Source organism: Pholis gunnellus, assembly GCF_910591455.1.
Source record: "Pholis gunnellus genome assembly, chromosome: 20".
NCBI lineage: Eukaryota > Metazoa > Chordata > Actinopteri > Perciformes > Pholidae > Pholis > Pholis gunnellus.
In genome coordinates this window covers 13413182-13439575 of record NC_136547.1, presented here as the reverse complement: position 1 = coordinate 13439575, position 26394 = coordinate 13413182, and the positions used below count along the sequence as shown (strand labels likewise).

The window sequence follows — 26394 nt, the reverse complement described above, 5'->3', positions numbered from 1 at the left end:
AGTTATATACTATTAAGCTTCGTTAAGTAATTGGAATATTAAATAGTTTACCATTTTTGTGCCTTGTTAAATGTCTTCCTGAATTAAATACATTTATTTTTGTTATTGTTATTTGTTAAGAACGTTTTCCATTTTTTTGGTCATTATTTTTGCTCTTTAGCTTCTAGAGGGCTATTAAGGGGAACTTTCCCTTCTTTTTGGCACATACACTGCATATCGACTAGTGCAGTCATCAGAATGCCTAAAATATTTGCGATGAAACATAATCTGCATTCCATATCTACAAATCAGATACAAAACTGTGCCCCCAGATCCCAGAATGTGGTGCTTTCCCCACATAATGCATTGTTTTGTTGCTGTATGGAGGGGCAGCTCATGTCTCTGAATAGTCTTGTTCATTGTATTTGACAAAGACTGCAGTCATAATCCTTTTGTTAAGAGAGAAATGAGGACTTCATTATCATTTGAAGATGTAGCAGCTGCGGTCATCGTGCTTGTTTAACATGTAATAATTCAATTAGGACAATGGTTGAACTTGTTATATTATGTCTTCCATGAAATAATTTGTATCCCTGTTGTCATAGTGTGAACAACTACAGGAGACATCATTTAATGTGTGAATTAAAGTCATTCATTTTAGATGATTGACCTGTTGCCAGAGTGTGTATGGCAGATGATAGAAAATGTGATGAAAAAAAGTATTAGTATAGCATGTTGAAAAATGTGATGAAAAAAAGTCATACTACAGCATGTCGAATAATGCCATAAAATACATGCAAATTATAGTATTTACAAATACAATTAAAAAGTCATAGTGTAATATGTAAAAAATGTTAATAAAAAAAGTCATAGTATATTATGTCAATGAATATTCACGAAGAAATCATGTTGAACGATGCCATGAAATAAAGTAAAATTATAGTATTTTGAAATCTTTCATGAATCAAGTCATTGTGCAGTATGTCAACAAGATGCAAGAAAAAAAGTTTATGGTAAATATGTTGAAAAATTAAATGAAAAAAGTCACAGCACACTATGTCGAAACTTTGAATAAAAAAAGTCATAGTATTGCATGTCGACAAATTAAATGAAACGAGTCATAGTACGGCATTTCGAAAAATGGATTGAAAAAGTCAAAGTATTATTATGTCGTATTGTAATGAAGTCATACCATAATGTGACGACCCTCCTCCTGCCATACACTAGGTGTCCCTGTTGCTTGATGTTGTCTGTTGCAGGTGCTGATTGGAGGGCCGTCAGATGGATGAGCCACACCGGAGCCGGTGTGAATTTGGCCATAAATAATTTCTTCTTTTGGCAGCCTGGGAGAGGAGCTCCTTTCTCCCACCGGCTTGGCACTGTTCTTTGGGTTTATAGTTTGTTATTGCTATACACTGCCACACACACCCATACATGCAGCAACTGATACCCACCCTTTGTATTGTTTAATTTATGTTTGTGGAAATCCTTTTCTTAGCAGCTCGTCTCCCAGTTTTGTTGCTCTCTCTGAGCCGGGCAGACAATAATTCATGAAGAAAAGTCATAATATAGTATGTCAAAAATATTAATGAAAAAAAGTCAATAGTACATGTCGAAAAATGTATTGAAAAAAAATCATAGTATAGCATGTAAAATATTTTAATGAAAAAAGTCATAGTATAGCATGTCGAAAACAAAATGTCATGAAAAATGACAAAAAAGTCATAGTATAGCATGTCGAAAACAATGAAAAAAAGTCATAGTATAGCATGTCGAAAACAATGAAAAAAAGTCATAGTATAGCATGTCGAAAACAAAATGTCATGAAAAATGACAAAAAAGTCATAGAAGAGCATGTTGAAAAATGACATAAAAAAGGTCAAATTATAGTATTTCAATACAAATTCATGAAAATACGTCATGGTATAGCCAGTCGAAAATTCCCATGAAAAAAGGTCACAATCACAAAATGTAAAAGAAAAAATACTCTGTCTGCAGAAGTCCTAATATAATGGTATGTCATACTAATATTACTATACATTTGACATTTGAATGACTCTTTTCATGGTATACTACACTACTACTAGGTTTTTACCACAGACTTTATGCTAAGACATTTTTATGACATACTATGGAGTGTTGTAACAAAAGTCAGTGTAACGTGCCATGAAAGTATCGTAAAAAAGTCACAATATAGTATTTGTCACAGCCTGGCTCATAGGACGTGACAGAAATGGGAGACCAGACAAGTTTAAAAGTCATAAATAAGCATATTTAGTCCCAAAACAACAGTAAAGAACAGAACAAACGTGAAAGTCAAGTACTCATGTACAGATTTATGAAAATGTCTGCAGGAAACAAAAGAAAAACAGTAGCGCATAATTATGATTTTCTTTATGGACAAATAAAATGACAGTTTTATGACACTTTTCTATACAATTACAAGTTTAAGGATATTCTAGACAATACAAATAATTGAGAAAAGAAATGTCACAGTTCAGTATGCCACACAAACTTTCATAAAAACAGTCATAGTATAGTATGCCTTAAAAAATGGTCTGTACAAAAATGTATTAGTATTGTATGCAACAAATTATTTTTTCCACGACTCCTAAAAATGGTATAAAACTTTTTAGGCATACTATACTATGACATTTTTAATGACATACTAGGGATCATAAAAACGTCATAACATAGTCATAGTCACGTCATACAAATTTCATAGAAGAGTACGTCATAAAAATGGCATGGGTTAGTATGCCAAGAAAAAACCGTGCTAAAGTTTAAGGACTTTGGTCGATATGCCACACTGTAACTCAGCCGTTAACAGTGTTTAACTTCAGGAAGTGTACCCCCTAAGCTCCCTATTAAATGCAAATGTCACGTTGTCAAATGTTGAGGTCTGTTTGTGTCCCTCCCTCCCTCGCCACGGATAGAGAGGTGTGCATTTCGGGGACGCACAGTGACCTAGAAACACAGAGCCGTCCCCTTATTCAAGAGAAGGGGTTGCATTCACGCTCAAACGGTCAGGGTTTTTACCGTCCCTTTCAAGTGTAGTGAAACAAAATGACCTGGAACAAACAGGTCTTTAATAAGAGCTGTACTGGGGCCTGCCCACAAGTGGTTTATCGTTTCACTGTAGTTCCACAGGACTCTTAACCAGGACAGTGCCAGGCGAAGAGCACAGCGCTGCATCAACAACGGGTCAAATGAGTAATATGCAATTTTATTATTTTGGTTCACATTTTAGGGTTTCATCTTCTCAGAATTTGTCGTTTTTTCCTTGTCTTACATTTTAGCAAATTGAATATTTGGGGTTTTAAACTGTTGCTCGGACAAAACAAGCATCACATCTTCTCTTTACAAAGAAATTAACATAAACGACCTCCAGGCAACCAATAAAAAAATCCTGCTTTATAACGGCTAAAACCCGCCAACTGATGGCTCCTCTATTGTGAAACCAGTGTGGGCTCCAGAGAACCTTGTTAAAAGATCCTAAAATATGGTTACACAGTGATCAGAAATAAATGATAGAACAAACAAGCGACATGTGACAACAGCTCCTGGTCCCATAGGAACCTGTGTGTGTCTGTGTATTCAAGAGGGGCACTCGGAGGTCAAATCTTTGTCTTTTTTCCCCATCACAGCCGAGCCAAAAACGACGGCAAATCTCTGGCAACTGGGCTTATTGTGCCGTAAATCTATATACACACGCCGAAATCTAGGGGCCTATAACCTTTCCACTGCTCTCTGACATTTCACAATATGATTTATGGACTCCACAATGATAGATGCACCTCGCTCACTTGATGTCTCATCGCTCTCAGGAGGTAGGGGGGGGGTCAGTCTCACCTCCCCACCCACACATCTAGCCTAGCCCTACTTCTAATGTCCGCATCGACGTACACACATACGAGACTGTGTGCAACGGTAGCTGACTGATGAGGGGACAATTTATCAGTGATGTCAGTGCAGTGGAGAAGCATGTTATCACCCAAAATCTATCAAACTGTAACTGCCTCTAATGAATGGAGCATCATTAGCACTAGATGGTTTGTCAAATAGATGATGTAAGCGTGATGGGAAGAGCGAGAGACTCACTCGGGGTCATGATTTAAGTTGTACAGAGCAGGCACTGCCACATACAATCCTCTGTGTTCTCTGAAGGGAACTTGTAACCTGCTCAGCCTCACTTATCTGTCTCCGAGATGAACCTCGGCCTGAAGACTGTGTTCTGATGACACACGCCAAGGCAAACATCCAGCTTCATCTCTTTAAATAATGACTCATGCGATGTGTGTGTCCTAGCCGGGTTCCCTATTCACAAGAAATAAGATAAAAGGCTTTAACAAATGCCACCGCATGGATAAATGCAGATAATGTATGTACACTCCCTTAACGTCATACACACACACACAGCAAATGGACAGCTGTAAACATGGAGGGAGGAAGTTGAGTGAATTCAGATGATCGTGGACAAAGGCTTCCATTCATGGGACAGACACTGACTGAACTCTTCAGGAAGAAACAAACTATTATTAATCTTTCGTTAAATATTTGTTTAAGGTTAAAGATTTTTGAGGTCGTGATATATTGGATTTTGAACTTCAGAATGAGTCTGAAGAACAGTGGCAACTTCAAAACCCTGTGCCACCATGTACAACATATTAGTTAAAGAGTCTTTCTGTCCTACATTGTACTATTATGTGTAATGGCCCACATACCTCTGTGTGTGTGTGTGTGTGTGTGTGTGTGTGTGTGTGTGTGTAACATACAGATATGGTGTTCGGAGGTGACGTCATCCGCGTTCCTTTACAACAGGTGGCGAAGATGAAACGGTGAACATTAGTCAACAAAAGGTTTTGAAACTGTAGCAACCCGGGGTCAACCGGTTACCGTGGCGACAGCCACAGTTTGCATTCCCCACATAGGCGAGATCGAGCGAGGATTCACCCGGCCGTCTGCTCGACGCCCAACTCAAGAAAACTAAATCCAACCTCTCTCTCTCTCTCTCTCTCTCTCTCTCTCTCGCTCTCTGCGTCCGTCGCTTTCGTCAAATAAACTCTCGTCGTGTGACTGCCATGCGTTCAGCCTCTGACATGGCAGCTTGTGACAGAGTTGGAAGAGCGTAAACACACACGGTTCACCATCTCGAGACAACTGAGGGACAGCTACCACGGGCGTAATCTCCTTTCCTCTCTACTCACATACACCGAGGAGACTCGGGAGCAGGGCGCGTTACTGTAGGACGGCTGATCGTCTTTGACAGGTGCACAGTGAGGGCAGGAGGTCCAGGGTTGGGGGCCTGTCAGATGTAAAACACACAGGCTTTGATGTGCACTTCCAACGCGCTGCAGCCACAGCAAACTGATGCAGCTGGAAGACTTGCATCAGTGGACAGATAAAATCAGCACTGAAAAAGTAATCTGTGTGTGTGTGTGTGTGTTAGCATTAGTGACATTTTAGGGGACTTGGAATTACAAAATAGAAATGTCCATCATTCGGAAAACAGACACCGTCTCAAAATAAGTTTTTACTTTTACTTCTGAGGTCAGTCTGGGTTCAACCCCCCTCAAACTTTACTATACACCGATTCAGACACTTGCTCCTCAGTGATGCTGCTGCTGATGATTATGGTGAAAGATGAAGGCCATTACTGCCGCTTGACCTACCTGCTTATGGCGAGAAGAAGAATCAAAGGACCCAAACAGACCCCCCGCCGCTCTCCGCAAGCTGTTTTTTCAAGAAGTAAAAAAGCATCCCGATTATTACAAATATCTGCTCCTTCTATAGCAGTGAGCAGAGGGGAGGCCTCGTCACCCGGCTAGTGCTCCCTGCAGAGGCCTCATTTGTTTCCCATGAGATGAAGGAGGCACTGCTCAAATAAAAGCTGACCTTGCGGAGTTCACAACATCCTCAGACATTCAGGCTCCTTGAGCAAACAGAACATGAAAAATGCTTTTTGCCAGAGTCTTGCAAAAATGATAGGACTTTTCCCCCCTAAAATTAACATGCATGACGGAACTCCTTTTGAACATCGGGTTTTGCAGTGATCTGAACAATATCTGTTTGCACCGCATGAATAAGAGCAGGCCTAGAAATAGGGCAAAGTGATGTTATCAGCTTTTGTGAATTGTAATCTTCACAGTAGACATCATAACAATACTTTCTCCTTTAAGTGTAGTTTCACAGAAATATCAACAGCTAAATAAAATAAATCTGATAACTCAATTACCTGATCGCATGAAGGTACAAAGCACGACAAAGAAGAGTCTGGATATTTACAAGATTACAGTAACCTGACAGAGAAAACGAGAGAGAGGTGAGAACCAAAGGGTGGCTTTACAATGCTCAGCGGGCCCCTTGGCACAATTGTCTGGAGACCTGCCAACTGCTCACATTCCTGCCTTTCTTTTTGGGACTCACGAGGTCTGGGGTGGCAGAGTGGCTGGGCGAGACTGGCATCAGGGTCACACTAGACCTGCAGGGAGAGGGTAAGAAAGAAAATGGGTAAACAACAATAAGACAGGTGAGAAGAGAAAGAGCGAGAGAGAGAGAGCGAGAGAGAGAGAACAGAAGTAGGAGGCAAAACCACTCACCCCTCCCTTGCCCTCACTGTCTCCTCCTGTGTGCGATCAACTGGAGGGAGGTGCTCAGCTGGGAACAAGGAGAGAGTCACCAGCTCTGAAGGGAGAGGACGCACACACACACACACACACACACAATACGAGAGACACGGGAGTCTGATCAGCGCTGGAACGGGTCGTCCTGTGCTGTAGGTTACTCTGCAGACCCGTTCCTGAAGGGAAACAAGAGGGGCTGGACACAGGAGACGGACGCAGGCATTCCAGGTCACAGGGGCTCCTGTCTTGGGCCGGGTTGGGCTGGTATTCCCACCTCTCCCTCTCACGGTCATGAGTGTGACAGATGAGGAGTAGGACCAGGGAGGGACGAATCAGTTACAAATTCAGAGGCTAGGTGTTTTAACGTCAAGGGTCTGACCTGACCCCCCCCCCCCCCCTTCAGGATGGGATCCTCTGCGGAGTTTGCGTGTCTGCTGCTGGTGGTTTCCACTCTGGGAAAGAACCACTTGGTGTCCGGGGGTTGCTCAGGGAAATGCTGCCGAGGCAGAGACTTGAGCTGTCTGACCACCGACTGGAGGATGGACCGTGTGTACGGGACGTGCTACTGCGACGAGGGCTGTGTGAGGACCAACGACTGCTGCTTCGACTACTTCACAGAATGCCCAGGTGAGGGAGGACAGGAAGGGATCGGTGCGAAGGAGGTTTTCTGTGCACACACACACACATAACTATGCGAAACCATGTGGGAGATAACCTGTCGCATGAGATAACCCTTGCTAAAGACAGATTAGCAGACAGAAGATAAAGATAGCTGATTGTTTTTTAGTACCTGGGCCGCTTATCTGATGACAGAGAGCTGTTCCAAATGCATCCACGGCATGTGAAATTGTTTGAGCACATTTATCTCCACCTCCCAACTTGTGCACTAGAAACAATATGACAGCTCTCTATGTTTCTTCTGGAGCACGCATCACGTCGGCTACATCACAAAAAAACCATACCATAATCAGTTCACCAAATAACCCATGGCAGCTCTGTGTCTAACCTCATTTCAGCGGACTGGCCCACATAATGGAATTAGTCAAAAATATTTGAAGAATGCGATTCTGTCAATCAGTTGTAGCAATTACAGTTCCAGGCAAACAAGCCGAGCGCACCTAATATGTGTTATAGGCCGATAACAGACTAAATCTGCATGATTAATGCATCGGAGCTTAATCATCGAGAAAACAGGGAGCGACTGAAAAGAAAGAAAATATCACAGGACTTGGTGATTGAATGGGTTGCTCACTCGGCATAATCTCAAACCACTCGGAGTAGAGCAGGAAACACTAATTCTACAAGTCACAATCAATGCTCCATTGATCTAAAGTTATTTCCTGGATATTTAGCTCCATTACACTGCTTCACAGGGAGATTGTAATTATGCAGTCTGCAAGAACGCTGCAAGCTTTTACTGTTGCTGATCACCTCTGCACACACTAAACTAAACCAATCAGTGTTCGGTCCAATTTCTATGAGTTTCACTGCCGTTTGATTGTTTGCTACCACAAAAGGATTTCCTGTAATATTCTTTCTCCCCACAACATGGGCGCCAACATCCAGCTCAGGACTGTACTGTGAGCGGCTGGAGCTTTTGGAGCGGCTGTGCCAAGTCCTGCCAGGCTTCAGTGCGGGTCCGTGTTCGTCACGTAGAGCAGCAGCCCAGTAACAGTGGAGAGCCCTGTCCTGGTCTACAGCAACAAAGCGGCTGCAGGGAGTACAGAGACCATAAGGGTGGCCACTGTGGACTAAACTCAGGTACACAAATACACAATCCTCACCGTGGTTTACTGTACCTGCAATTGCAGTTATTTGATTTAATATGCATTGTTTACTTTGCACCTTAAATGTGCTTAACCTCAGCTTACCAATAGAATACTGAATTGTTTTTTTCTTATCAGGTCCTGCATTCATCACCAGCATGGAGTTTGGCAAGGGAAGGCCGAAGCATGACAACTACGGAAACCCCCTGGACCCCGGGTAGGTTTCACATCCTGCTCCTATAAAGCCCCGGAAAAAAGTACTCGGAAATCTTTTAAATTCAAAAGTTCATGAATGCTAACGGGGGTTAAACTTCATTTGAGCATTATGCTGTTGTAACCCAAACCCCCCCAAAAAGATAACAGCTCAACTACGTCCCCATGTACCAGTAGGTGTTTGCTCACCTGCACGTCTGTCTACAAGTCATTAAATATAGCAAACGTTGAGAGACTGCCGGCAACCCTTTTGAAATGGGATACTATTCTTTAATAAAGACCGTCACATGAAAAGCACATGCACAAAAGGCCTAGATGACAGTACGTGAGGTATTGTGTGCAGTTTACTGGGTCCCCATTGGTCGAATGATCATTCCATACTCCATTGACTGGTGTGGAAAACTATCCCTGTAAATTTACTTTAGTCCTCTTGATTCACTGGTCTTAACATCCCAGGAATGAGTGTGTGTGTGTGTGTGTGTGTGTGTGTGTGTGTGTGTGTGTGTGTGTGTGTGTGTGTGTGTGTGTGTGTGTGTGTGTGTGTGTGTGTGTGTGTGTGTGTGTGTGTGACCCTCGTGACCCTGCGCCTACTCCCCTCAGGTTCTGTGTGGAATTCACGCTGGAGTCCCGGACACCCCACTGTACAGTGGAGAACCGGCCACACACACACTGGACGCGCTACATAACAGAAGGATTTAAAGTGTGTGTGGCATGTGAACCTCCTGCCATGCGCAACAATAGTGGCAGCTGCCAAGGAGACGGTCTGGAATCAGACAAGTAAGAACCTATATGTGTGTGTGTGTAGGTGTGTGTGTGCTTTCAGGTTCGTACAAACCTGGTTTACTAAAGATTTGATACAAGAGCACGTTACATTTCCTGTTTTTCAAATGTTGCCATTGTAGATGTGAATGTGTGAAATGATGCACATGGTGGTGATAAAAACATTAGTGGGCTGTGACTGTGTTGCAGAGAAGCGTTGCTCCACTGGCAGGCGGTGGGGAACCATCAGTGCAGCGGGACCTGGAAGAAGATCCAGCAAAGCGAGCAGTGCAACTGTCCGCCACAACACAGCTTCGTCTTCATCTGATGTAGACGAAGCGCCACGCGACAGTCTCTGATCTGGAGTCAACAATAACATTTCACAGCCGAGCTCCGCACAGCAGCGAGACTGAAACACTGTGTTCAGGTCAGATGCTTCAAAACGGCTTTCAGCTCGAAGGAGAGACTCAAGACTTGTGCAATGTAATTTTGTCTCTAATAAATAATATGCTACCGATATAAAAAGTTTAGCTCTGCAATCACCATGCACGTTTCCATTGTGGCACACTATGTAAAGACACTGTTGTAACTTGTACAGTATTTCACATTTTTATTACAAGTTAAGCACCTATCAAAAGAAGATTTTGCATAATTTGAATTGTAACAAGCCACTGTTGTATTCGTTTGTTACAATGTTATAACAATATTTTACAATTTTACATTTGTGAACTGATTTCCCCCCCCCCCCAAGAAAATTAAATCAAACAAACACTGGCAGCTGAGTAAATTGAGTTGAGTGCCCTCTAGTGGTATGAAATAGCTTTGACACCAACAACATAAAGGATCTATTTCAAGAGTTTAGCCAGTGTGTTTAAAGGGGTTTTATGAGTGTGGTAGCTAATCCCATGTATCAATAAATTACAGGTGAATACTTACAGATGTTGTGAACTATATTTTAAATCCATCTCATCTATCTGGCTGTAGCTCAATTAATCATTATGTGTTGAGTGCCCTCTGGTGGTACATTGTCTTGGTGCAAACAGAGCAGCAGCAACACACTGATAACACCTTCAGACATTAAGCTCTGGGCTGATAAAAGGTTTGGTCAAGCCTTATTTACAGGTACATCACTACAGTGTAAAAGTTAGGGAGTGACTCCCCCTCTTTAGCTTACTTTGTTTGTCTTTACTAGAATTCTCCAGCGGTCTTTGAGCATGGTGCCAGTGCGGCCGTCAAAGTCAAAATCCGAATCCATTAATATGCGAGACCAATTCCCCTGGCCGTGACGTCTAACGCCAATCTTAAGGTACTGGTCCAGTTGGTATGTCCATTTCTAAACAAAGTAAAACACAAGGGATGCAATTTTCAGAAATCCGAACCAAAGTTAGCATTTGAACTTCATATATTCACTTGATTTGGGATTAATATACTGGTCATGAATGAGCTGTACGGTTCTATTTACCTGAGGTGGTTTTCTTGTTGTTTTGATCTTCGAGGTGTCCATTGCCTTCGGGGATGTTATCTCAGATAACTCTGACGGTGGGAGGTTTACCATTATTATCATTAGTTCTTTATTTTATAGAAACTGAAAGTATTGATACATCAGATCAAATCAAAATACAATGTTTTTAAAAGAAAAAACAGAAAAGATAAAACATACCGGTGCGGGAGATTCTTCTGAGCGTGACATACGACTTCTTGCATGAATCAGTTTGCCAGACGTCCGAAATCTTCATTGACAGTAGTTTCCGTTTTGTTCTGTGGAAGTGTCATACAGTGAGACATACATATCGGTAACCCCACAGCTTGTTGATTGTCTGCTTTTACCCAAACAGAGACCGCAAAAGACACATTTCACATTTCTACTAACCTCAAACAAACAGCCTTCTTCTTATTTTCCCTGTTAAGACATAAATGTACAGAGTATTGTTCAACACACAACAGAAATGGACCATGTGCACATTTCAATAAATAAACCTGAGGGTGTGAAAAAAGTTATTTCCTACTTTCTGTTCTCTGTTGATGTGTTGGCTTCTTCTGACAGAGCGCTGTCCTGTGTCATCACGTCCTCCAAACCCTCAGTGTTTTCTGACGACTGCACCATCTTTGTGGCTTCCTGATAGAAGAAGAGGCAGACAAAAACACACACTAACATATTAGTTACTAAATATTATTTTCATACTCTTCCGAAAGAATAAACCTCCAGGCTTTAAAGAACACTTCACCAACACGGGGTGAGTGATTGATATAGAAATGGTCATTTAGTGGGTGAAGTATTCCTTTAAGTATTGCTATAATGTGAAAGCAAAGCTAACGAGGCCTGTCATTATAATAGCCTTCTACGATTAACCTTGGTCAGCGGCTTCTATGCAAATCATTTTTTTAAACTTTCTTGCATAAGCGGGTGTGTTCGACCCCGAGGAGGACTCTGGTGCATGTGGCGGTTTGTCCTTCCAACTAATTTTGATGACAAATTGTCAATTAGCTATGACTGATAATGTCACATCAGCACCTTCAGTTGGTCAAAGGACGAGAGAAAATGTATGGACTGCCGTTTGTTACACCTTGCCGTTTGACACAGGTCGTGTGAGTGTGGCTCAGGTCCTGTACCTTGAGGAGGTAGTCAGAGGGATTCTTCTCCAGGTAGGCGTCCAAGTAAGATTTGATTGTCTCCAGCAGGCGGCTGAAGCTGAAGCTCATGAGGAACGGGTGGTAGGTTTCCCTCTGTGTCACTATTGTCGACAGCTTCACCATCATGTTCTGTTGAGTAATATGAGTTGTTGTGCATTAAAGTCAATCATTGTAGGCCAGCAAATATTCCAGTATTGACCCCCTGTGCCTTTGAAAAGAAAAGAGACAGTAATGGACATGCAGACCTGTGGGAATTCACGGTTGTTCTCAAACCACTTGAGGGCAGAGGAGGCGGAAGATCTTTTGCCTTTTTCCAAGCACACAGCCACAGACTGGGAAGATTAACAAATGCATCAGAATCTTAATCAAATCAAAGACAAAGCATCCCTGTGTGACATCAGGACTTTAACAGCAGACTGTAGCGTTCTCCGGAATTTATTTTATTCTTTCCGTCACATTTAAAGCCATGTCTGGACGTTCATCCATCTTGTGTCAATACACCCCAAAAAGAAGTGATCCGATTACCTGGACAAGCAAAAGATGGGTGATGTTTTTGAACAAACTTTCGTCTTCCACAGTGTCCTCTAGGTCTAACCATATTTTGGAAGCAGACATCAGAGGCATCACATGGACTTCCTCTTCGAACAGGACATCTGGGGGAAAACAGTGTATTATATGGTTAAAACAGGCCGTAGAGGGTTTGTGAGTGTGTGGATATTAGTACTTATGTGTGTATGCAGAGTAAAGAAGCACAGGATATATTCATTCATTATAGCCTAGCTTCTATGGGGATGCTTGCTGTATGTTCTGACCTCCATGCAGTACTAACTTCAACAAGTAAATGCAGATGTAGACAGATGTTTCAGAGTGAGGCCTGAGCCAGCTGATGACTTCGACAACTTACCCAAATGATTTCCATGCATGACTCTCGCAAGGAAGGCACCAATAATCGTTTTCTCACGATGGACATTTCCTTTCAGTGATGGACAAATGGCTAAAATCAAAAAGTAAACAAAAATGTACAAAACCGTGTGAGCCACTAGGTTTTCAAAATCAACAAAGACATTAAGATGGCGTATTATTAACATTAATGTAACGAAATTACCATTTCATTCTTCAATACTAATTACTAAAAGAATGACAAATTCCAATGCATGTGTCAGGGGTATGTTACTTTTATCATTATGTTTTTTTAAATAATTAAATTAATGTATGTTGTTGGAACTCACAATTCACTGTTTTAGGTTGTTGAGGCTACTGGGTTTAAAAGCAGGACCCAGAGTTTTAGCAAGGAAGCTAACTTAGCAATTATCTCCTCATATTAATGTCATTATATTGACGCATTAACTTGGCTAATCTTACCGTTTTTATACAATTTTACTTCTACATTGGTTCAGCAGCCATTGCAAATGCTCAGGGGCTGTGAATATAGTACAAACTTACCGTTAACGTTACCGGTTAACAACTAACCAATTTAACATTAGCTTTGAGTGCACGAGCTATTAACGTTAATTCGAATTAACGAATTCTAAACACTTTTATCGCTAAAGGTCAAAGTTACCCCATGTATCTGTGCATTCGGCAGAGGTGCTGCCTGTATACTTTAAATAAGCAAAGTTAATGTTAGTTAACGCTAGCTAACTAACTGTTAACGCTTTGCTAGCTTTAAAAACTTACCCTGGAAAGTCGAAAGCGTTTCATTGAATTCATCAAATTTGTCTTCCTTGAATCGCCGACACAGACTTACAAACAAAAAGTCCAATATCCACCGATTAGCAACGGTAGTAACTTGGGAAAAACTGACACTTCCATCTGTATGACTTGCAGCTGTAACATTTGTATCCTTAATTTCAGGTTCCATTATTTTAGTTTTTACATATTTCAAATCATTTCCCCTTTGTTGTGGTTGTTTGATTTCCGCGCTCGCGCCATTGCCCATTTAGCGCCTCTTGATATGCTGCAGCGCCCCCTGGCGTTGGGAGGAGTAACTACCACGTTTAAACAAATTAGTATAACATTGACCAAAATATAATTCCTCTGTGAACTTAATTTTTGTTCTCTTTTTTTGTGGGGGTTTGGACTATGTCAGAGCAATTATTCTAAACGTTTAAGCTGTGTTACTGTTTTTGGCTGCATTGCAGTGAAATATGTGTAAACACACTCAGTCAGGGGATACATTATTTTTCAATCAGCCAATCCATAAAAAAATTCCAAAAATGCAACAAAAATGATCAATTTTAGGGCTGTGATGGGACGATATTGCCACATAATGAGACTTGTTCATGTTAATGACAAGGGTAGGTGATCTTGTCTGTGCTCATTGTACTTAAAATGTCCCTAATGTGCAATCTTAAAAACTGTAAAAAAGTAAATTCACTTAGATTCACTAAGGTAAGAAAAGTCATGGCATTTCAGATGGTACCTTGTAGGCATTGTTTTCTATAAAGTGTGCATGTTTACGGTTTACAATACAACTGAGACAAACATCCCCACCGACCTATTTCGAGACTTGGAATGTAATAGATACTGTTATTGTGATCCTATGTGACACAATGGATGTAATAGATACAGTCATTCTAGCCCCATGAGATACAATAAATACACCGACAATAGTCCAAAACACATTACTATAACGCATAACATCTGTACTTATTTTTAGAGTGCTCAGGTTCCTTCAGTTTTTTTCATATTAAAGACCTTACATGCCAGAGATTCTCGTTTTGAGTTTTGGGAGGGCTGCACTTTTGGATGTAAAAAAACAGGCATACCTTCTTGCTGCAAACACCAAACAGTCTTTGTATTTATAAACTGATAGTTTTTCATCATATTATGATCCTTATAAAGCAAAACATGCATGTGGAAAATGCTATTTAGACAACAACTCATTTGTAAAGTAGAGAACACCAGACAGACATGAGTTATATACACATTTATTTGTTATTCTGCATATGCTAATAGACGTAATGGGGAACAATGCTCTACAGAAATGTTGACAGACATGTACCATAACAAAGTGTTCAGTGGTCACATAATTGTTCGGACTACTACATGCATAGGCCTACAATGATGTTGCTTCATACAGAAACAATCTGTAGCTCAGAATGTGTCTAATGATAATGCTCTCTAAAAGTTGAACAGAAAAAAAAAAAGAAAAAAATCAAAAACTGTAAGAGGCAGAATACACAGAGACTTAAGAAGAAACAATGAAGCTTTATGCATTTCAGGGAGCACGGTTTGGTAAGCACGCATGAGTGACACAGACAATACCCATTCTCCCAGAGAAAATAAAGACACAGCCTTTCCACTCTTTACGCTATCACAGATGATAATGCCATTGTGACACAGTATGGCAGAGCACAGTCGTTTCACTGTCAGCTCACAGAATTAATTTCAGTATCCACACAAACATCATCGCAAGGGAATTTATCTGATCAATCCAAATCCCTTGTTTCTCTACCCTACCTGTCAAAATGAAGGATTACTCGAGGCTATCGCACGGAGACATGATCACTACAAACAAGGGATGGAAGGAAAAATGTTAAAGTGAACGTACAGGTACAGAAAAAAATAGATTTAACAAGAAGGTTATCATAAAAAAAAAAAATGAACCCCAAACCACAACAACCTACGCTGACCCCGCATTTTACTTCGGAGAGTACCAAAGAATCTGTGTTTCCAATGAGGGATCAATCATTTCAAAGATAATTCCACGAGCTCTCGCGTGAATCTCTGATTACGGAGTTAAATCATGTTGGTCTGGGCATACAGTATGTACACGGACAAAAGAAAATATGGATCACAGCTGATCACTGATATGATGGAACCATTTGGGACGACTCCATTTAATCTTGGCCTTCCGTTCACCCATCGATCACCATGCCTGAGGACATGCTATGGACTTAGAGCCCCTGAAGCTGTAGGGATAGGAGCACTCAGTGCTGTCAGCATGGGAAGTAATCAGATGTATCATCTCAGTGACAGTAGGGATCTCTTCCTGCCTGTCTATGGTCAGTTAGACATTCTCCTTCTGGCTATTTATCTTAAACTCTAACAGTCAAACTTCTGTCCCTTTGTTGGGGCTCCTTTCTGCCTCACTGAAGACTGATGGGGGGTGGATACTGAACGGTGGTGCACGGATTACCCAGGAGGAGGGAGAAATATTGCCGCTCCTTACTCCGGGAGCCAAGACATCAATGTGGATTTGACAACATCACCTTTCAAAAAGTACAGAAGTAACTACTTGACAATAGCTGTTAAAGAAAAAAAAACAAAAAACAGAGAATCTATCCAATCGGAACATCAGAGAGTTATAGAAAACCTGAGAACTCAATAACATTACTTGTGTGTATTACATAAAGACCTGATTTCTCCTATAAAATTAGAATTTTCTGTACAGTGCTATATGAACAAAGCAAAATGACTTGCTACCTTCTCATAAACAGCAGTGTTATGAAAAGGCACGCATCATTTCAACCACCATATGGCAGGAAATTGTGGTCGTGCTCCATTTTGGTTTAGAAAAAATAGAATCATTCTCAACGTTAATTCACAAAAAACATAAAATCCTTTGTGTGGCCATTGGAATTAGATTATCTTAATATCTTCCTCAGACATTTATTAGATTATGTAAATCTAACAGCAATATAAAAGGCCCAAAGTGGTCAATTTGGATCCCTGTTCCCACAGATAATCAAATTTGAGGTCCATTGATATCTGGCATTAAGATGCTAGACAGCATATGCCAGCCATATAATACGAAAAAGGAAAAGTCAAATTCTCATTTGCATTGTTTGTTGAGATTCTGGTAGTTGTAATACTGTTTTGCCTCATATTAAAGATACAACATTTGAAAAATACAAGTAATTTCTGCCTGTACACTTACAAATCCCATAGACAGAAAATAAAGTGCCACAATTCTTGGCCTGCATAGATTGCAGTATGCGGTATTGCACATTCCACACCTCTCTGTGAGAACACAAAAACATGATAATAATGCGGAAAAAGAAAGAAAACAATAAAACAAACAACAAGGAACTCACCAACGTACTTACTGTCAGTACCATTCTGGTTTGTGTGGCTTTCACAAACACACTGCTCGTACACTCATCCAAGTGTCATGCTGCAACAATAAACAAATATTCCAGCGATAAAATTGGAACCAAAGGCAACATACAACAGATATTTTCAGTCAGTGTAAAACAAAAGCGAGAAAGAAGAAAAGAGAAAAAAAAAAACTCCTTTGGGTTTAAGTTTGACTGAAAATAGTTTTGTTCACAATAAAACACAATAAATTACAGTCCAAGACACTACGGATATACAAAAAAAAAAAGATGCCATAAACTTGTCAGCAGAATGGGATAAACTTGCAGTAGTATTAAAAAAATGTCAATAACAACATCAGGGCGCTGGGGATAGGATAATGAACACGATGCAGGTAAACAAACCATAAGGAGAACAAAACAAAACCCATAACTACTGTCATAATACATGTTATTACTGTATGTGTTACTATGCAGCTGAGATAGTTGAAAGCTTATCGGTGTGCTTGATTTGGTCCATTGATATCAGCAGGAATATTGTCATTTTTTGTGGTAATCTATCCCTTTTGAATCGCCAAAATAGACACTTGTAGTGTAAAGCATATATATGTGTATTAATGACCAGATCTACTGTGCTGAATAAATAAATAGTCTTAACTCTGTTTTATGGAATCTCACTTACCTACCGTAGATTTTATACAATCGATCTAGACCTACGTATTTCATAATTTATTGTTAAACCTACTTTTAGATGTATATATCTGATGTCGGAGAATAAATAAGATTTATTTTTGTGATTTGGATGGAATCAAATAGCTTGAACAAGGAATTAAACATCTTAAACCTTGTCGTAACTTCTGACTCCACATAATAAATATTTTCAGTAACAGTAGTGTCTGCTAGTTCCTGTCCTCACTAGTTACAGACGTATTATGCAACTATAGGTGTATGCGTGTTAGGGGTGGTGTTTTTCGAAGACTGAATATCGGACGCTTAACTGAAAGTTCAACAGTCGTTATGAAAACCAAAAGCAATAATGTCAACGGTACAGTTTCATACACCATTTTTCACACGAAAAAAACATTACAGGGTCATCATGGGAACACTTTGCATTTCCACAAAAGGTAATGATATGTTTTTTTTTATAGGTCGCTACGATGCAACACCCAGTCTGAGGGCTCTCAACTCAACCCCCACCACCCCCCACCCCCCCACCCCTCCCTTTCACATTACAAATATTTGTACCTTCAGTGACAGTTTTCCGATGCCATCCTGTGCATTGTCATTGCTTTAGATGTCCTAGTATTTACAGTGGAGCGCTTTCAGCAAACTAAGCACCGTAAATGATCTGTCTTTTTTTAAATGCATGCTTTTTACAGATAAGTCCCTCTGTGCATTTCCTTCTTTTGCTAGAAAAAGGAGACTGTCATTATGTACATTGGGAGGACCAAAATGTCAACATAAGTTGATGAATTCCAGCTGTTTTTCAAGAGCCTCCTCTTTGAGCCCACTGTTTGCCCCAGAGTCATTCTCAAATCTGCACGGAGCACTGCAGTTTCTCTTTCAGCAAAACACAACAACACAAGTGAAAGGGACTTGTCATGCCATGCAAAAATATCTTTCATTACAACTAAACCCTTGTCTTTTCTTTCCTGCTCTCCCACACACCAGGCTGAGGTTGCAGTGGGTCTATTGTCCCTCTGAGCTTCTCTTACAGTCACATGCTGGTTTCACAGGTCGGAGAGAGGCTTCCATCCCCGGGTATCAGGTGGATATCGGATGTAAACATGTGGTTCTCTACTTTGTGTCCACTTTGGTTGCTGTCAGCATTGACTTCCCCGCCTGCTCCGACCACACCTTGGGTGCAATTTTGTGCTGCTGTCTTAGGTGACAATGGTGCAACTGCAGCTCCCGCCACTTCCATCAGATGCTTCTCCCTGTGGTTCTCTGTGGCTTGATCTTCATCGCCAGGTGGGGTGTCGACCACCAGCCTCTTAGGGGACAACGGGCAGGTCTCCTCCTCTGTGACTGGGAGCAGCTCCTCTGTACTGGGGATGAGCGGTGACATCTCTCCATCCGGGGTCTCGTCTTCCAGGATGCTGGAGCTGATGTCTCCAGGAGAGGTAGTGCTGGGCGGTGTTGGCGGGCCTTCAGCAGAGGTCTTGGTGAAGTTAACCTTCAACTCCTTTATTTTAAGAGGGTTATTCCCTCTTGGAGAGCTCTGGATATTCTCCACAGCACTGTTAAAGCTCTCCCCTTCCTCTATGTGGAGCTCCGATCCGTCACCTGGGTCATAGAGGCCATCTTCGAGTATGACGCTAGGAGAGCTGTGGTCATCAATGGCCCTCAGTAGGCTTAAATCAAGTGGGGGTGGGGCCCTGGGGTGTCTGATCTGACAGGGCCCAGCATCTCCTTCATCTGAGTTGGAGTCTTGTTCTCTAAAGTCTGGAAAGGAGGGTTGGACCTCCTTCATCTCCAGCTCTACTTCCTCTTTTAATGTAAATTCAGGGCTTTGAGATTTCTTAGGTGAGACAGGGGCGGTCATAGTTGTGCTCATAGTGCTCATGGAGCTTGTAGTGTTGAGGTTGGTGAAGGACTGTGACCTGGTCATCTGGTTGTACATCTCCTCCAGTTTTTGCACATTAAGGTGCTGTGGGGTCCTGTTTGTCAGCTGGGGACTTCCAGTGGTTTTGATGGTTATACCATGGGGAGAGCTTTGCGGCTCAAGGTTTCTTTTAACTGGAGATTTCAGGTCAGTCTCTGAGGAGGCGTGCCGGGTTGAGCTGCCCCATCGGCTAGGTGACAGGTGGTTGTCCAGGGAGGTATTTTCCTCTCCTTTCTCCACCACCACATCCATCAGTTCCATACTGCGGGCAAAGGCATCTTTTAGGTTCATTGACACAATGCTGCCATTCCTCTTGGCTCTCTCCAAAGCCTCCCTCCTCTTGATGGCCTTCTCCTGCCTCTTCTGCTCCTTGTAGAACTCAGAGAAGTTGTTGACAATAATGGGGATGGGTAGGGCAATTACCAGCACTCCTGCAATGCAGCAGAGCCCACCCACAATTTTTCCAAGTAAAGTCTGTGGGTAAATGTCACCATAACCCACTGTAGTCATTGTAATGGTTGCCCACCAGAATGAGGCGGGGATACTGGTGAATTTGGTGGCATCTTCATCTTTCTCAGCAAAGAAGACCAAGCTGGAAAATATCATGATGCCCATGGCAAGAAATAAAATGAGCAGCCCCAGTTCATTGTAGCTCCTTCTCAAAGTAAACCCTAGAGACTGGAGCCCTGTCGAGTGCCTGGCCAACTTCAGGATCCTCAATATTCTCATGATCCTGAATATCTGCACCACACGGCGCACATTTTGGAACTGCAGCACGCTCTTGTTGGACTCAGTTAGGAAGATGGTGACATAGTAGGGCAAGATGGCCAGCAAGTCAATGACATTCAGGGGGCCTTTAAAGAACTTCCACTTGTTGGGAGAGGAGAGGAAGCGAAGGAGGTACTCCATGGTGAACCAGGCTATACACACGGCCTCCACGTGGGCCAGCTGGGGGTTATCATTGGCCTGGCCAAACTCGTCTGTGACCTGGAGCTCTGGTAGGGTGTTGAGAGACAGAGCGATGGTGGAGAGGATGATGAACAGGATCGAGATGATGGCTAGAATCTGCAAGAGAGAACAGAAAAGAAAAATATATAAGCAGGATTCCAAGCAATGTGTCTATGTTCATGTGAGTTTCATTGCCATTGGTGTCTGAATTGAGTTAGGGACAGAACAAATTGTATAAATAAAGGCTGAAAGGTGTGGAGTATAATCTAATTGATGTGAAAGCATGTCACAGTATTGTTTGTATGGACAAATGGAAGATAGCGTGGCAATTTGTGAAATGACATAAGAAGGTAGCAAATGACTACCTTAATCTTTGAATGAATGCAGCATTCCATAGTTATTAAATGAGGGGGGAATTTAAATAAGGGGAAATAACTAGGCCACAAATCTATTTTGGAAGAAGAGTGTGTTTGTGTGTGTGGACCCATCTACAATAGATAAAAGGATAAAAGGATTTTGGCTCCACCTGTTGGCAACAGTCTAAAATCCTCTTTATCTGTCTCAGAATCTAATTTATTGTTCTCAGTGATAAAAGGAAAGTAACTGCAAACAAGTTTTTGGAAACTTCTGTATGCAATTTATAATGCTCTGATATTGTTTCCTGTGCCTTCTGCTCAGTAAAAGCAATGAGAACATCCTGCATAATCCTATGAGGTCAGCGCAGCATGAGGCTGTGTTTCAACTGCAGCTCTTTACCTTGACCAGGATTTATTGACATTGATAGATTAAATCTGACTTTAGATGTTCTGACTGGGGTTGAGTGATTTATAAAATGAGTTTGTGTAAGCAATACGTGGTGAATGTTTGACTGTAACATCATGTTATGTAATGAGTATGGGTGCCTTGTTAATACAGAGTGACACGTATTAATTACATGGTTCTCTCATCATTCGTCCCTTCTTTTTTATAGTACCTCTCCATCTTTTATCTGTGCCTCTGCGTTACACCACTGGGAAGATATATCCATACAATGCTGCAGGGATTAGCTGATATCCTTTTCCCACAGCTTAACTCTGCTCAGCCAGGAGTCTCAACCCACGCAGGTGAAGGGTCTCTGTCCTACACACTGTAGTGCAGCATAACCACAACAATCAACTGAAATCCATCGCTTGGAGAAATCTGCATTCTTTTGAGTAAAGGCCTCTAAGACACAAGCAATATAAATCCAAAAAAAATCAAATGAACGAAGATTGGAAAGTCTCAGTCAAGATAGGAAAACAAGGCACCCTGAATACTAATCACAAACTGCATCAAGTTGCAGAACACACTGGATATCTTACATAAATGTTCACAGTCTACGCAGTCTGTGTGCAGTGCGTCTTGAGAGACTTTATAATTCAGCAAATCTAACGTACTAGTGAATATCATGCAGGGGTGGAGCTCAAGGATTTTTCAAAAGTCTTCAGCCACTTCTATAGTCTTTCAATTAGCCCCTAGCTAACACTGACATGCTGGGACAGAGCCTTGTGACACTGCCTGAAATAGAGGTAAGAACTTCCTTCTTATAGGGGCGAAAAACAGAGAAAAAAAAGGATTTAGACAGATTGCAAAGTAGAGACAAAGGGGTGTCATGGCTCAGCAGAGGAAGTGTTATCACTTAATGAATGATGCTGCTGATTAGGTTAAACCTATTAGTGAGGCTAAGTGAGGCAACCTGGGCCTGGCCTGGCAGCGAGTTGAAAGACTGGAGTCACAGTAAGGACGCACACAGTTTCCGTACTCCTGAACTTTTTGGCAAAAGGTTTGAGGCTCACCCCCTGTTGCCAAGCCACTCGATCAGAGGACCTTTGCTTGTGTTCCTGCTGCTGAACACCTTGGCACCATGTCAGCTCCAAAGGCAGAAGAGTACATTAGAGCATGAGATAACGATTGAGATCAGTTTATAGGCTTACTGGTGGTAAATTGCGTTGCTTGCGTAGGTGAGTTTTTCAGATACAGGTTTAAGAATAAACCTGATTTATGAAAACACATGCTAAAGGTCACTCATTCTTTAGAGATCAACTATTCTTTAAATAGATTCACATTACCTGGCTCAGAAAATACATTTAATCTTCTACTGTTCTACACTTTGGAGTAAGTGAACCCTCTAAAACTGCACTGTGGGCAGCTGAATGGATGGACTCGAACGCTAAGACGCTCACAGACAGAGAGGTAAAGTGATTCATGTTTTCACTGACCCACACCCATTACAATCTCACCTTCCTACACACCCATGCATCCCTTGCTCACCGACACCACCAAAAGGCATTTGAACATGAGGATGAGCAATCCTGAGTTGGCCTGCATTAACCTGATGTAATTGAGTGGGAGTAGTTAAGAAGATACATTACTTGGTCTTCTTTGCCCCTGACTTGCATGTGTGGTGGCATTCAGTGTAGCATCTAATGCCCCGAGTGCTGTCTTAAAGGAGGGGAATGAGTGCAGCCATGCCAGTTGACCTGGAAGTGACCCAGCAGAGGAAAACTAACAGAGACAAGACAGTAGATATTTCACTGAACCGGACAATTTCAAATCTCTGGGAAAGTTCTTTGAATAGCAGTTCAAAGACTAAGATAACCGGGATTATAACTGGTGGATACAAAATTGCTCAATTTAAAGATAAACGGCTAAATTATATGCAAAAATCATGGGCCATCTGTCATAAAAAGACATGATTTATACTTTGAAATATCTGTCTATCTTCCCTGTCCCTGTGGAGGTTTTGACCTCAGGATGCAGTCAGGTTGAGGTCAGGCCAGTCATGAGACTGATTGGCTTAGAGAGGTTAATGTCTTCAGATCATTAGGTCATGTGTGACATGCGTTAGTTGTCTGTGGCTAATCGGGTGCTCTCTCTTACTGTCCCTCCACCAATTCTACTGCAAAGACAGCTGAAAACTGCTTCACTTTGAGACTTACAATGAGATGAAAGACAGATAGAGAAAGAGATAAAATGATTCAATGTCACATGACTTTTATTTTAATACAATACTCTAAGGACTTCCCTGAATGCTTTGGTCTTTACTCCTGAGCACATTATGAAACACATCAGGGAAAAAGAAATCACTTGATGAATGTCTTCACAAAAAGAAAAAACAGCTGGCTAAATCCCTCCAGGGACAGCTTAAAAAAATAGTGCCAGTGACAGCGTCAGCAGCAGTTTAGGAGAATCTCTTTTGTGCATCCAGGGAGTGAACACGCTTTATCCACCAACATCCACCCTCACAATTTCAATTCTCCAGCTCCTTTAATAGTAGATCCCCTGGGAGACCTGAGCAGGGAGTATGAAGTTGATCCAGAGGAAAAAAGACAAAAGAGCCACTGAGTTAAGAGCTCTCTTGAGCCTCTTCGCTGGGTCTCTCTTGCGAGAATCACCGTCCCCCCTCCTTTTCAGTTCCCGCAGGAGGCAGTCAATGGGCCTGATAACTTCTCTCTAAATGTCCTGTCATTAATGACAGCCCTGTGGCCGCACATTGACACTCCTACTTCTGCCTGCATCCCCATCATTCCTTAGTTTGAGGAAAGAAAGATGCTACGTGGAAGAAAAAAAAAACACATTCAACACCAGTGGCCCATCTGCCAACTATGGGGAGGCTATTGATTGTGTGCACATCAGATTATGACCCCTATTGATCTCCTTGCTCAGAGCTCTTATGGACCATGATCCACCTCTGAGGTCCCCACTGATCCTCTCTACTTCCCCTTGTGTCATCAATTTGTGCTGGGCAAATTGAGCCTTTCGTCAGGTATGATAATTTCTTCCTGCAAAATCAATCCAGGCGATTATGGTTATGGTAATGTGGATTGATCCCTGGACCAGTGCACTATTTCACCTTCTGAGACTGTGTCTTTTCCCGTTGGACGACCCCGCCAAAGCAAGCGTGAGTGTTGGGTGTCACATGGCTACACAGCTTTGTGTATGCTCTAAAACAAAGAATAATGACTTAATTTAATGAACTATCACACTGTTTACATGAACCAGTGGGCAATTTCATTTCACTTTTCAGACCAATGGCTCCATATGCTGGAAAAAGGTTTAGTACGTCCCAAATGGCAAACTCTGAATCTAAGATGTGCACAGATTTTTTTTAACACGCCGTTACCAGCAATTAATTATATGATTGAGTCTATATATAATATGGCTTCTTAGGGAACCTGGCACATAATTTAAGAGATTTATAAGGCATGGATATTGAGGGTAGGACTTGAATACATGCACCTTTAGAGGGATTCATCATTAATCAAACAAGGAGCAGAGACATCTTCCGTCCCACTCTGTCACTTTTCTGCTGGTTGAGTGCCTTTTCTATGGCTACTTTCCAAAGAGTTCACAGAGAGTGAAAAGCAGAAGGGGAATGTAATATTTGGTGGTCGTCCACTGTTTCATCCCACTGCTCCTGCGAGGTTCCGACAGGTTTGGAGGAATGCCACAGTTATTACAATTTGGGCCTCAATTCTAAAGCCAATAGTCTATCGACAATATAATTGTGTTCATAAAGCACTGGAGAGAACAAATATAGCAAAACTGATTTGACTGAATCCCTTGAAACCGGTGTGATAGGTGTGCAATTGAAATATGTCCATTTTTGTTTTTTTTATAACTTTGCAATATCTGATAAAAAAAAAAAACACTCCAGTATCCATCTGGCAAACTATTTTTGGCAACTCCAGTGGGAGTTTAGTGCATAATAACAAAGGCTTATCATTACAAGACAAACTATTGAGCTTTTCGTAATATCTCTGACAGCTCTCAGTGCAGTCAATAATTGCAGTGGATATAATCCATTTGTCTTGCATAATGCAGCATCACCACACTGTGGAACTTACAATTTAATTTGTCATCAGTCAGTTAGACTCTATTCCGTGTCCCTCTGTGCTTGGCAACCTTAATCAGCAGTATTGGCATGATCACATTTTCGATCTCAGGTGACTTACAATCAGCATGACAGACAAACTTAAGTAAACTATTTTTCTTGTTGCACAGCACAAAGCTTTACACACTGAAATGTCTCTCACTTTCATGTTGTCTGTGGTGGAGGCATGCAACAGCAGGGGTGCTGATTGTTTTAGCCAATGTTATGTATGCAGAGAGTGTGAGGTTCTTTCGGCAGCACAGAATATGGGGGATTGGGCTGACAAGCCTTTGAGAGGAACCGTAATCAATAACCAATTCTCTTCAGCAGCATTACAGGCCTCGCACAAACGTTGCTTCCAGAGTGCTTCGCCACCATATTATAGGAGAGAAAACAGAGGAAGAACCAACAAATAAATAAAATAAAAATGGCCCCTCTACATTACTAAGGAATGTCTCTCCACCATGCACACGTTCTTCCACTGTTCCTACTGGGGGAGTGTATTCCCTTCAGGTTACTATACTATGTTTCATTTGATCTCTTCACCAAACTTCATTGTGTCCCCCCCCCCCCCTTAAGGGCCTTTCACTCCTTTCCAGGCTTTATTTATACTGATATTTGTTTGTTGAGTTACTTTTTTGTAGCCACAGGGAGGAAAGTGGGCTAGTATGAAATATTTATAGAGTGCGATCATGCGTCCGGCCAGTACCTGCACAAAAGCACCTGGTTAGAACAAGCAACACAGCCGTGTGGGTCAGCATGTGGCGCTCTATTACAGATGACTTTAGGTTAAACGATTAAACATAAAACATTACGTATTAGTTAACACATTGTACTGACAATTCCCAAGTCAGCGTTTGTTCAAATGACCCAAATGACCAGAATCCCAAATAAGTCTGTTGCTAATTTACAGGGAAATGTGTCAGTGTGTGAATCCATG

General features: G+C 41.6%; 3 protein-coding genes across 3 annotated transcripts in view; 1 reads left to right on the top strand and 2 right to left on the bottom strand.

Annotated features, from left to right (window-relative positions):
- The first annotated feature begins 6726 nt into the window (after positions 1-6726).
- On the top strand, positions 6727-9901 carry sbspon (somatomedin B and thrombospondin type 1 domain containing). Its single transcript, XM_079181907.1, has 5 exons — positions 6727-7229; positions 8169-8363; positions 8507-8585; positions 9182-9358; positions 9551-9901. Exons 1-5 carry the CDS (start codon positions 7007-7009, stop codon positions 9666-9668), a joined length of 792 nt encoding a protein of 263 aa, XP_079038033.1. The 5' UTR covers positions 6727-7006; the 3' UTR covers positions 9669-9901.
- A 182-nt stretch (positions 9902-10083) lies between these two features.
- On the bottom strand, positions 10084-13777 carry terf1 (telomeric repeat binding factor (NIMA-interacting) 1). Its single transcript, XM_079181906.1, has 10 exons — positions 13649-13777; positions 12876-12965; positions 12497-12624; positions 12217-12303; positions 11951-12100; positions 11347-11456; positions 11211-11240; positions 11001-11098; positions 10803-10873; positions 10084-10673 (listed from the first exon to the last, which is right to left on the bottom strand). Exons 2-10 carry the CDS (start codon positions 12892-12894, stop codon positions 10506-10508), a joined length of 861 nt encoding a protein of 286 aa, XP_079038032.1. The 5' UTR covers positions 12895-12965; positions 13649-13777; the 3' UTR covers positions 10084-10505.
- A 4950-nt stretch (positions 13778-18727) lies between these two features.
- Positions 18728-26394, bottom strand: part of kcnb2b (potassium voltage-gated channel subfamily B member 2b) — a gene marked incomplete at both ends in the record, with an annotated part of 70975 nt that continues 63308 nt past the window's right edge. The window contains one exon of the mRNA XM_079181902.1: positions 18728-20680. Within this exon, the coding sequence (XP_079038028.1) occupies positions 18728-20680 (1953 nt within the window). The remainder of the gene's footprint in view (positions 20681-26394) is intronic.

Bases quoted from the DNA above. Each gene is read 5' to 3' on its own strand.
- sbspon (XM_079181907.1), top strand. From the start codon at position 7,007: ATGGGATCCTCTGCGGAGTTTGCGTGTCTGCTGCTGGTGGTTTCCACT. The intron at 8,364-8,506 runs GTACACAAATAC...TTTTCTTATCAG, and splicing joins CCACTGTGGACTAAACTCAG to GTCCTGCATTCATCACCAGC. The intron at 9,359-9,550 runs GTAAGAACCTAT...ACTGTGTTGCAG, and splicing joins GACGGTCTGGAATCAGACAA to AGAAGCGTTGCTCCACTGGC.
- terf1 (XM_079181906.1), bottom strand. The intron at 12,101-12,216 runs GTCTGCATGTCC...ATTACTCAACAG, and splicing joins ACAACCGTGAATTCCCACAG to AACATGATGGTGAAGCTGTC. The intron at 11,241-11,346 runs GTAGGAAATAAC...ATGTCTTAACAG, and splicing joins ACATCAACAGAGAACAGAAA to GGAAAATAAGAAGAAGGCTG.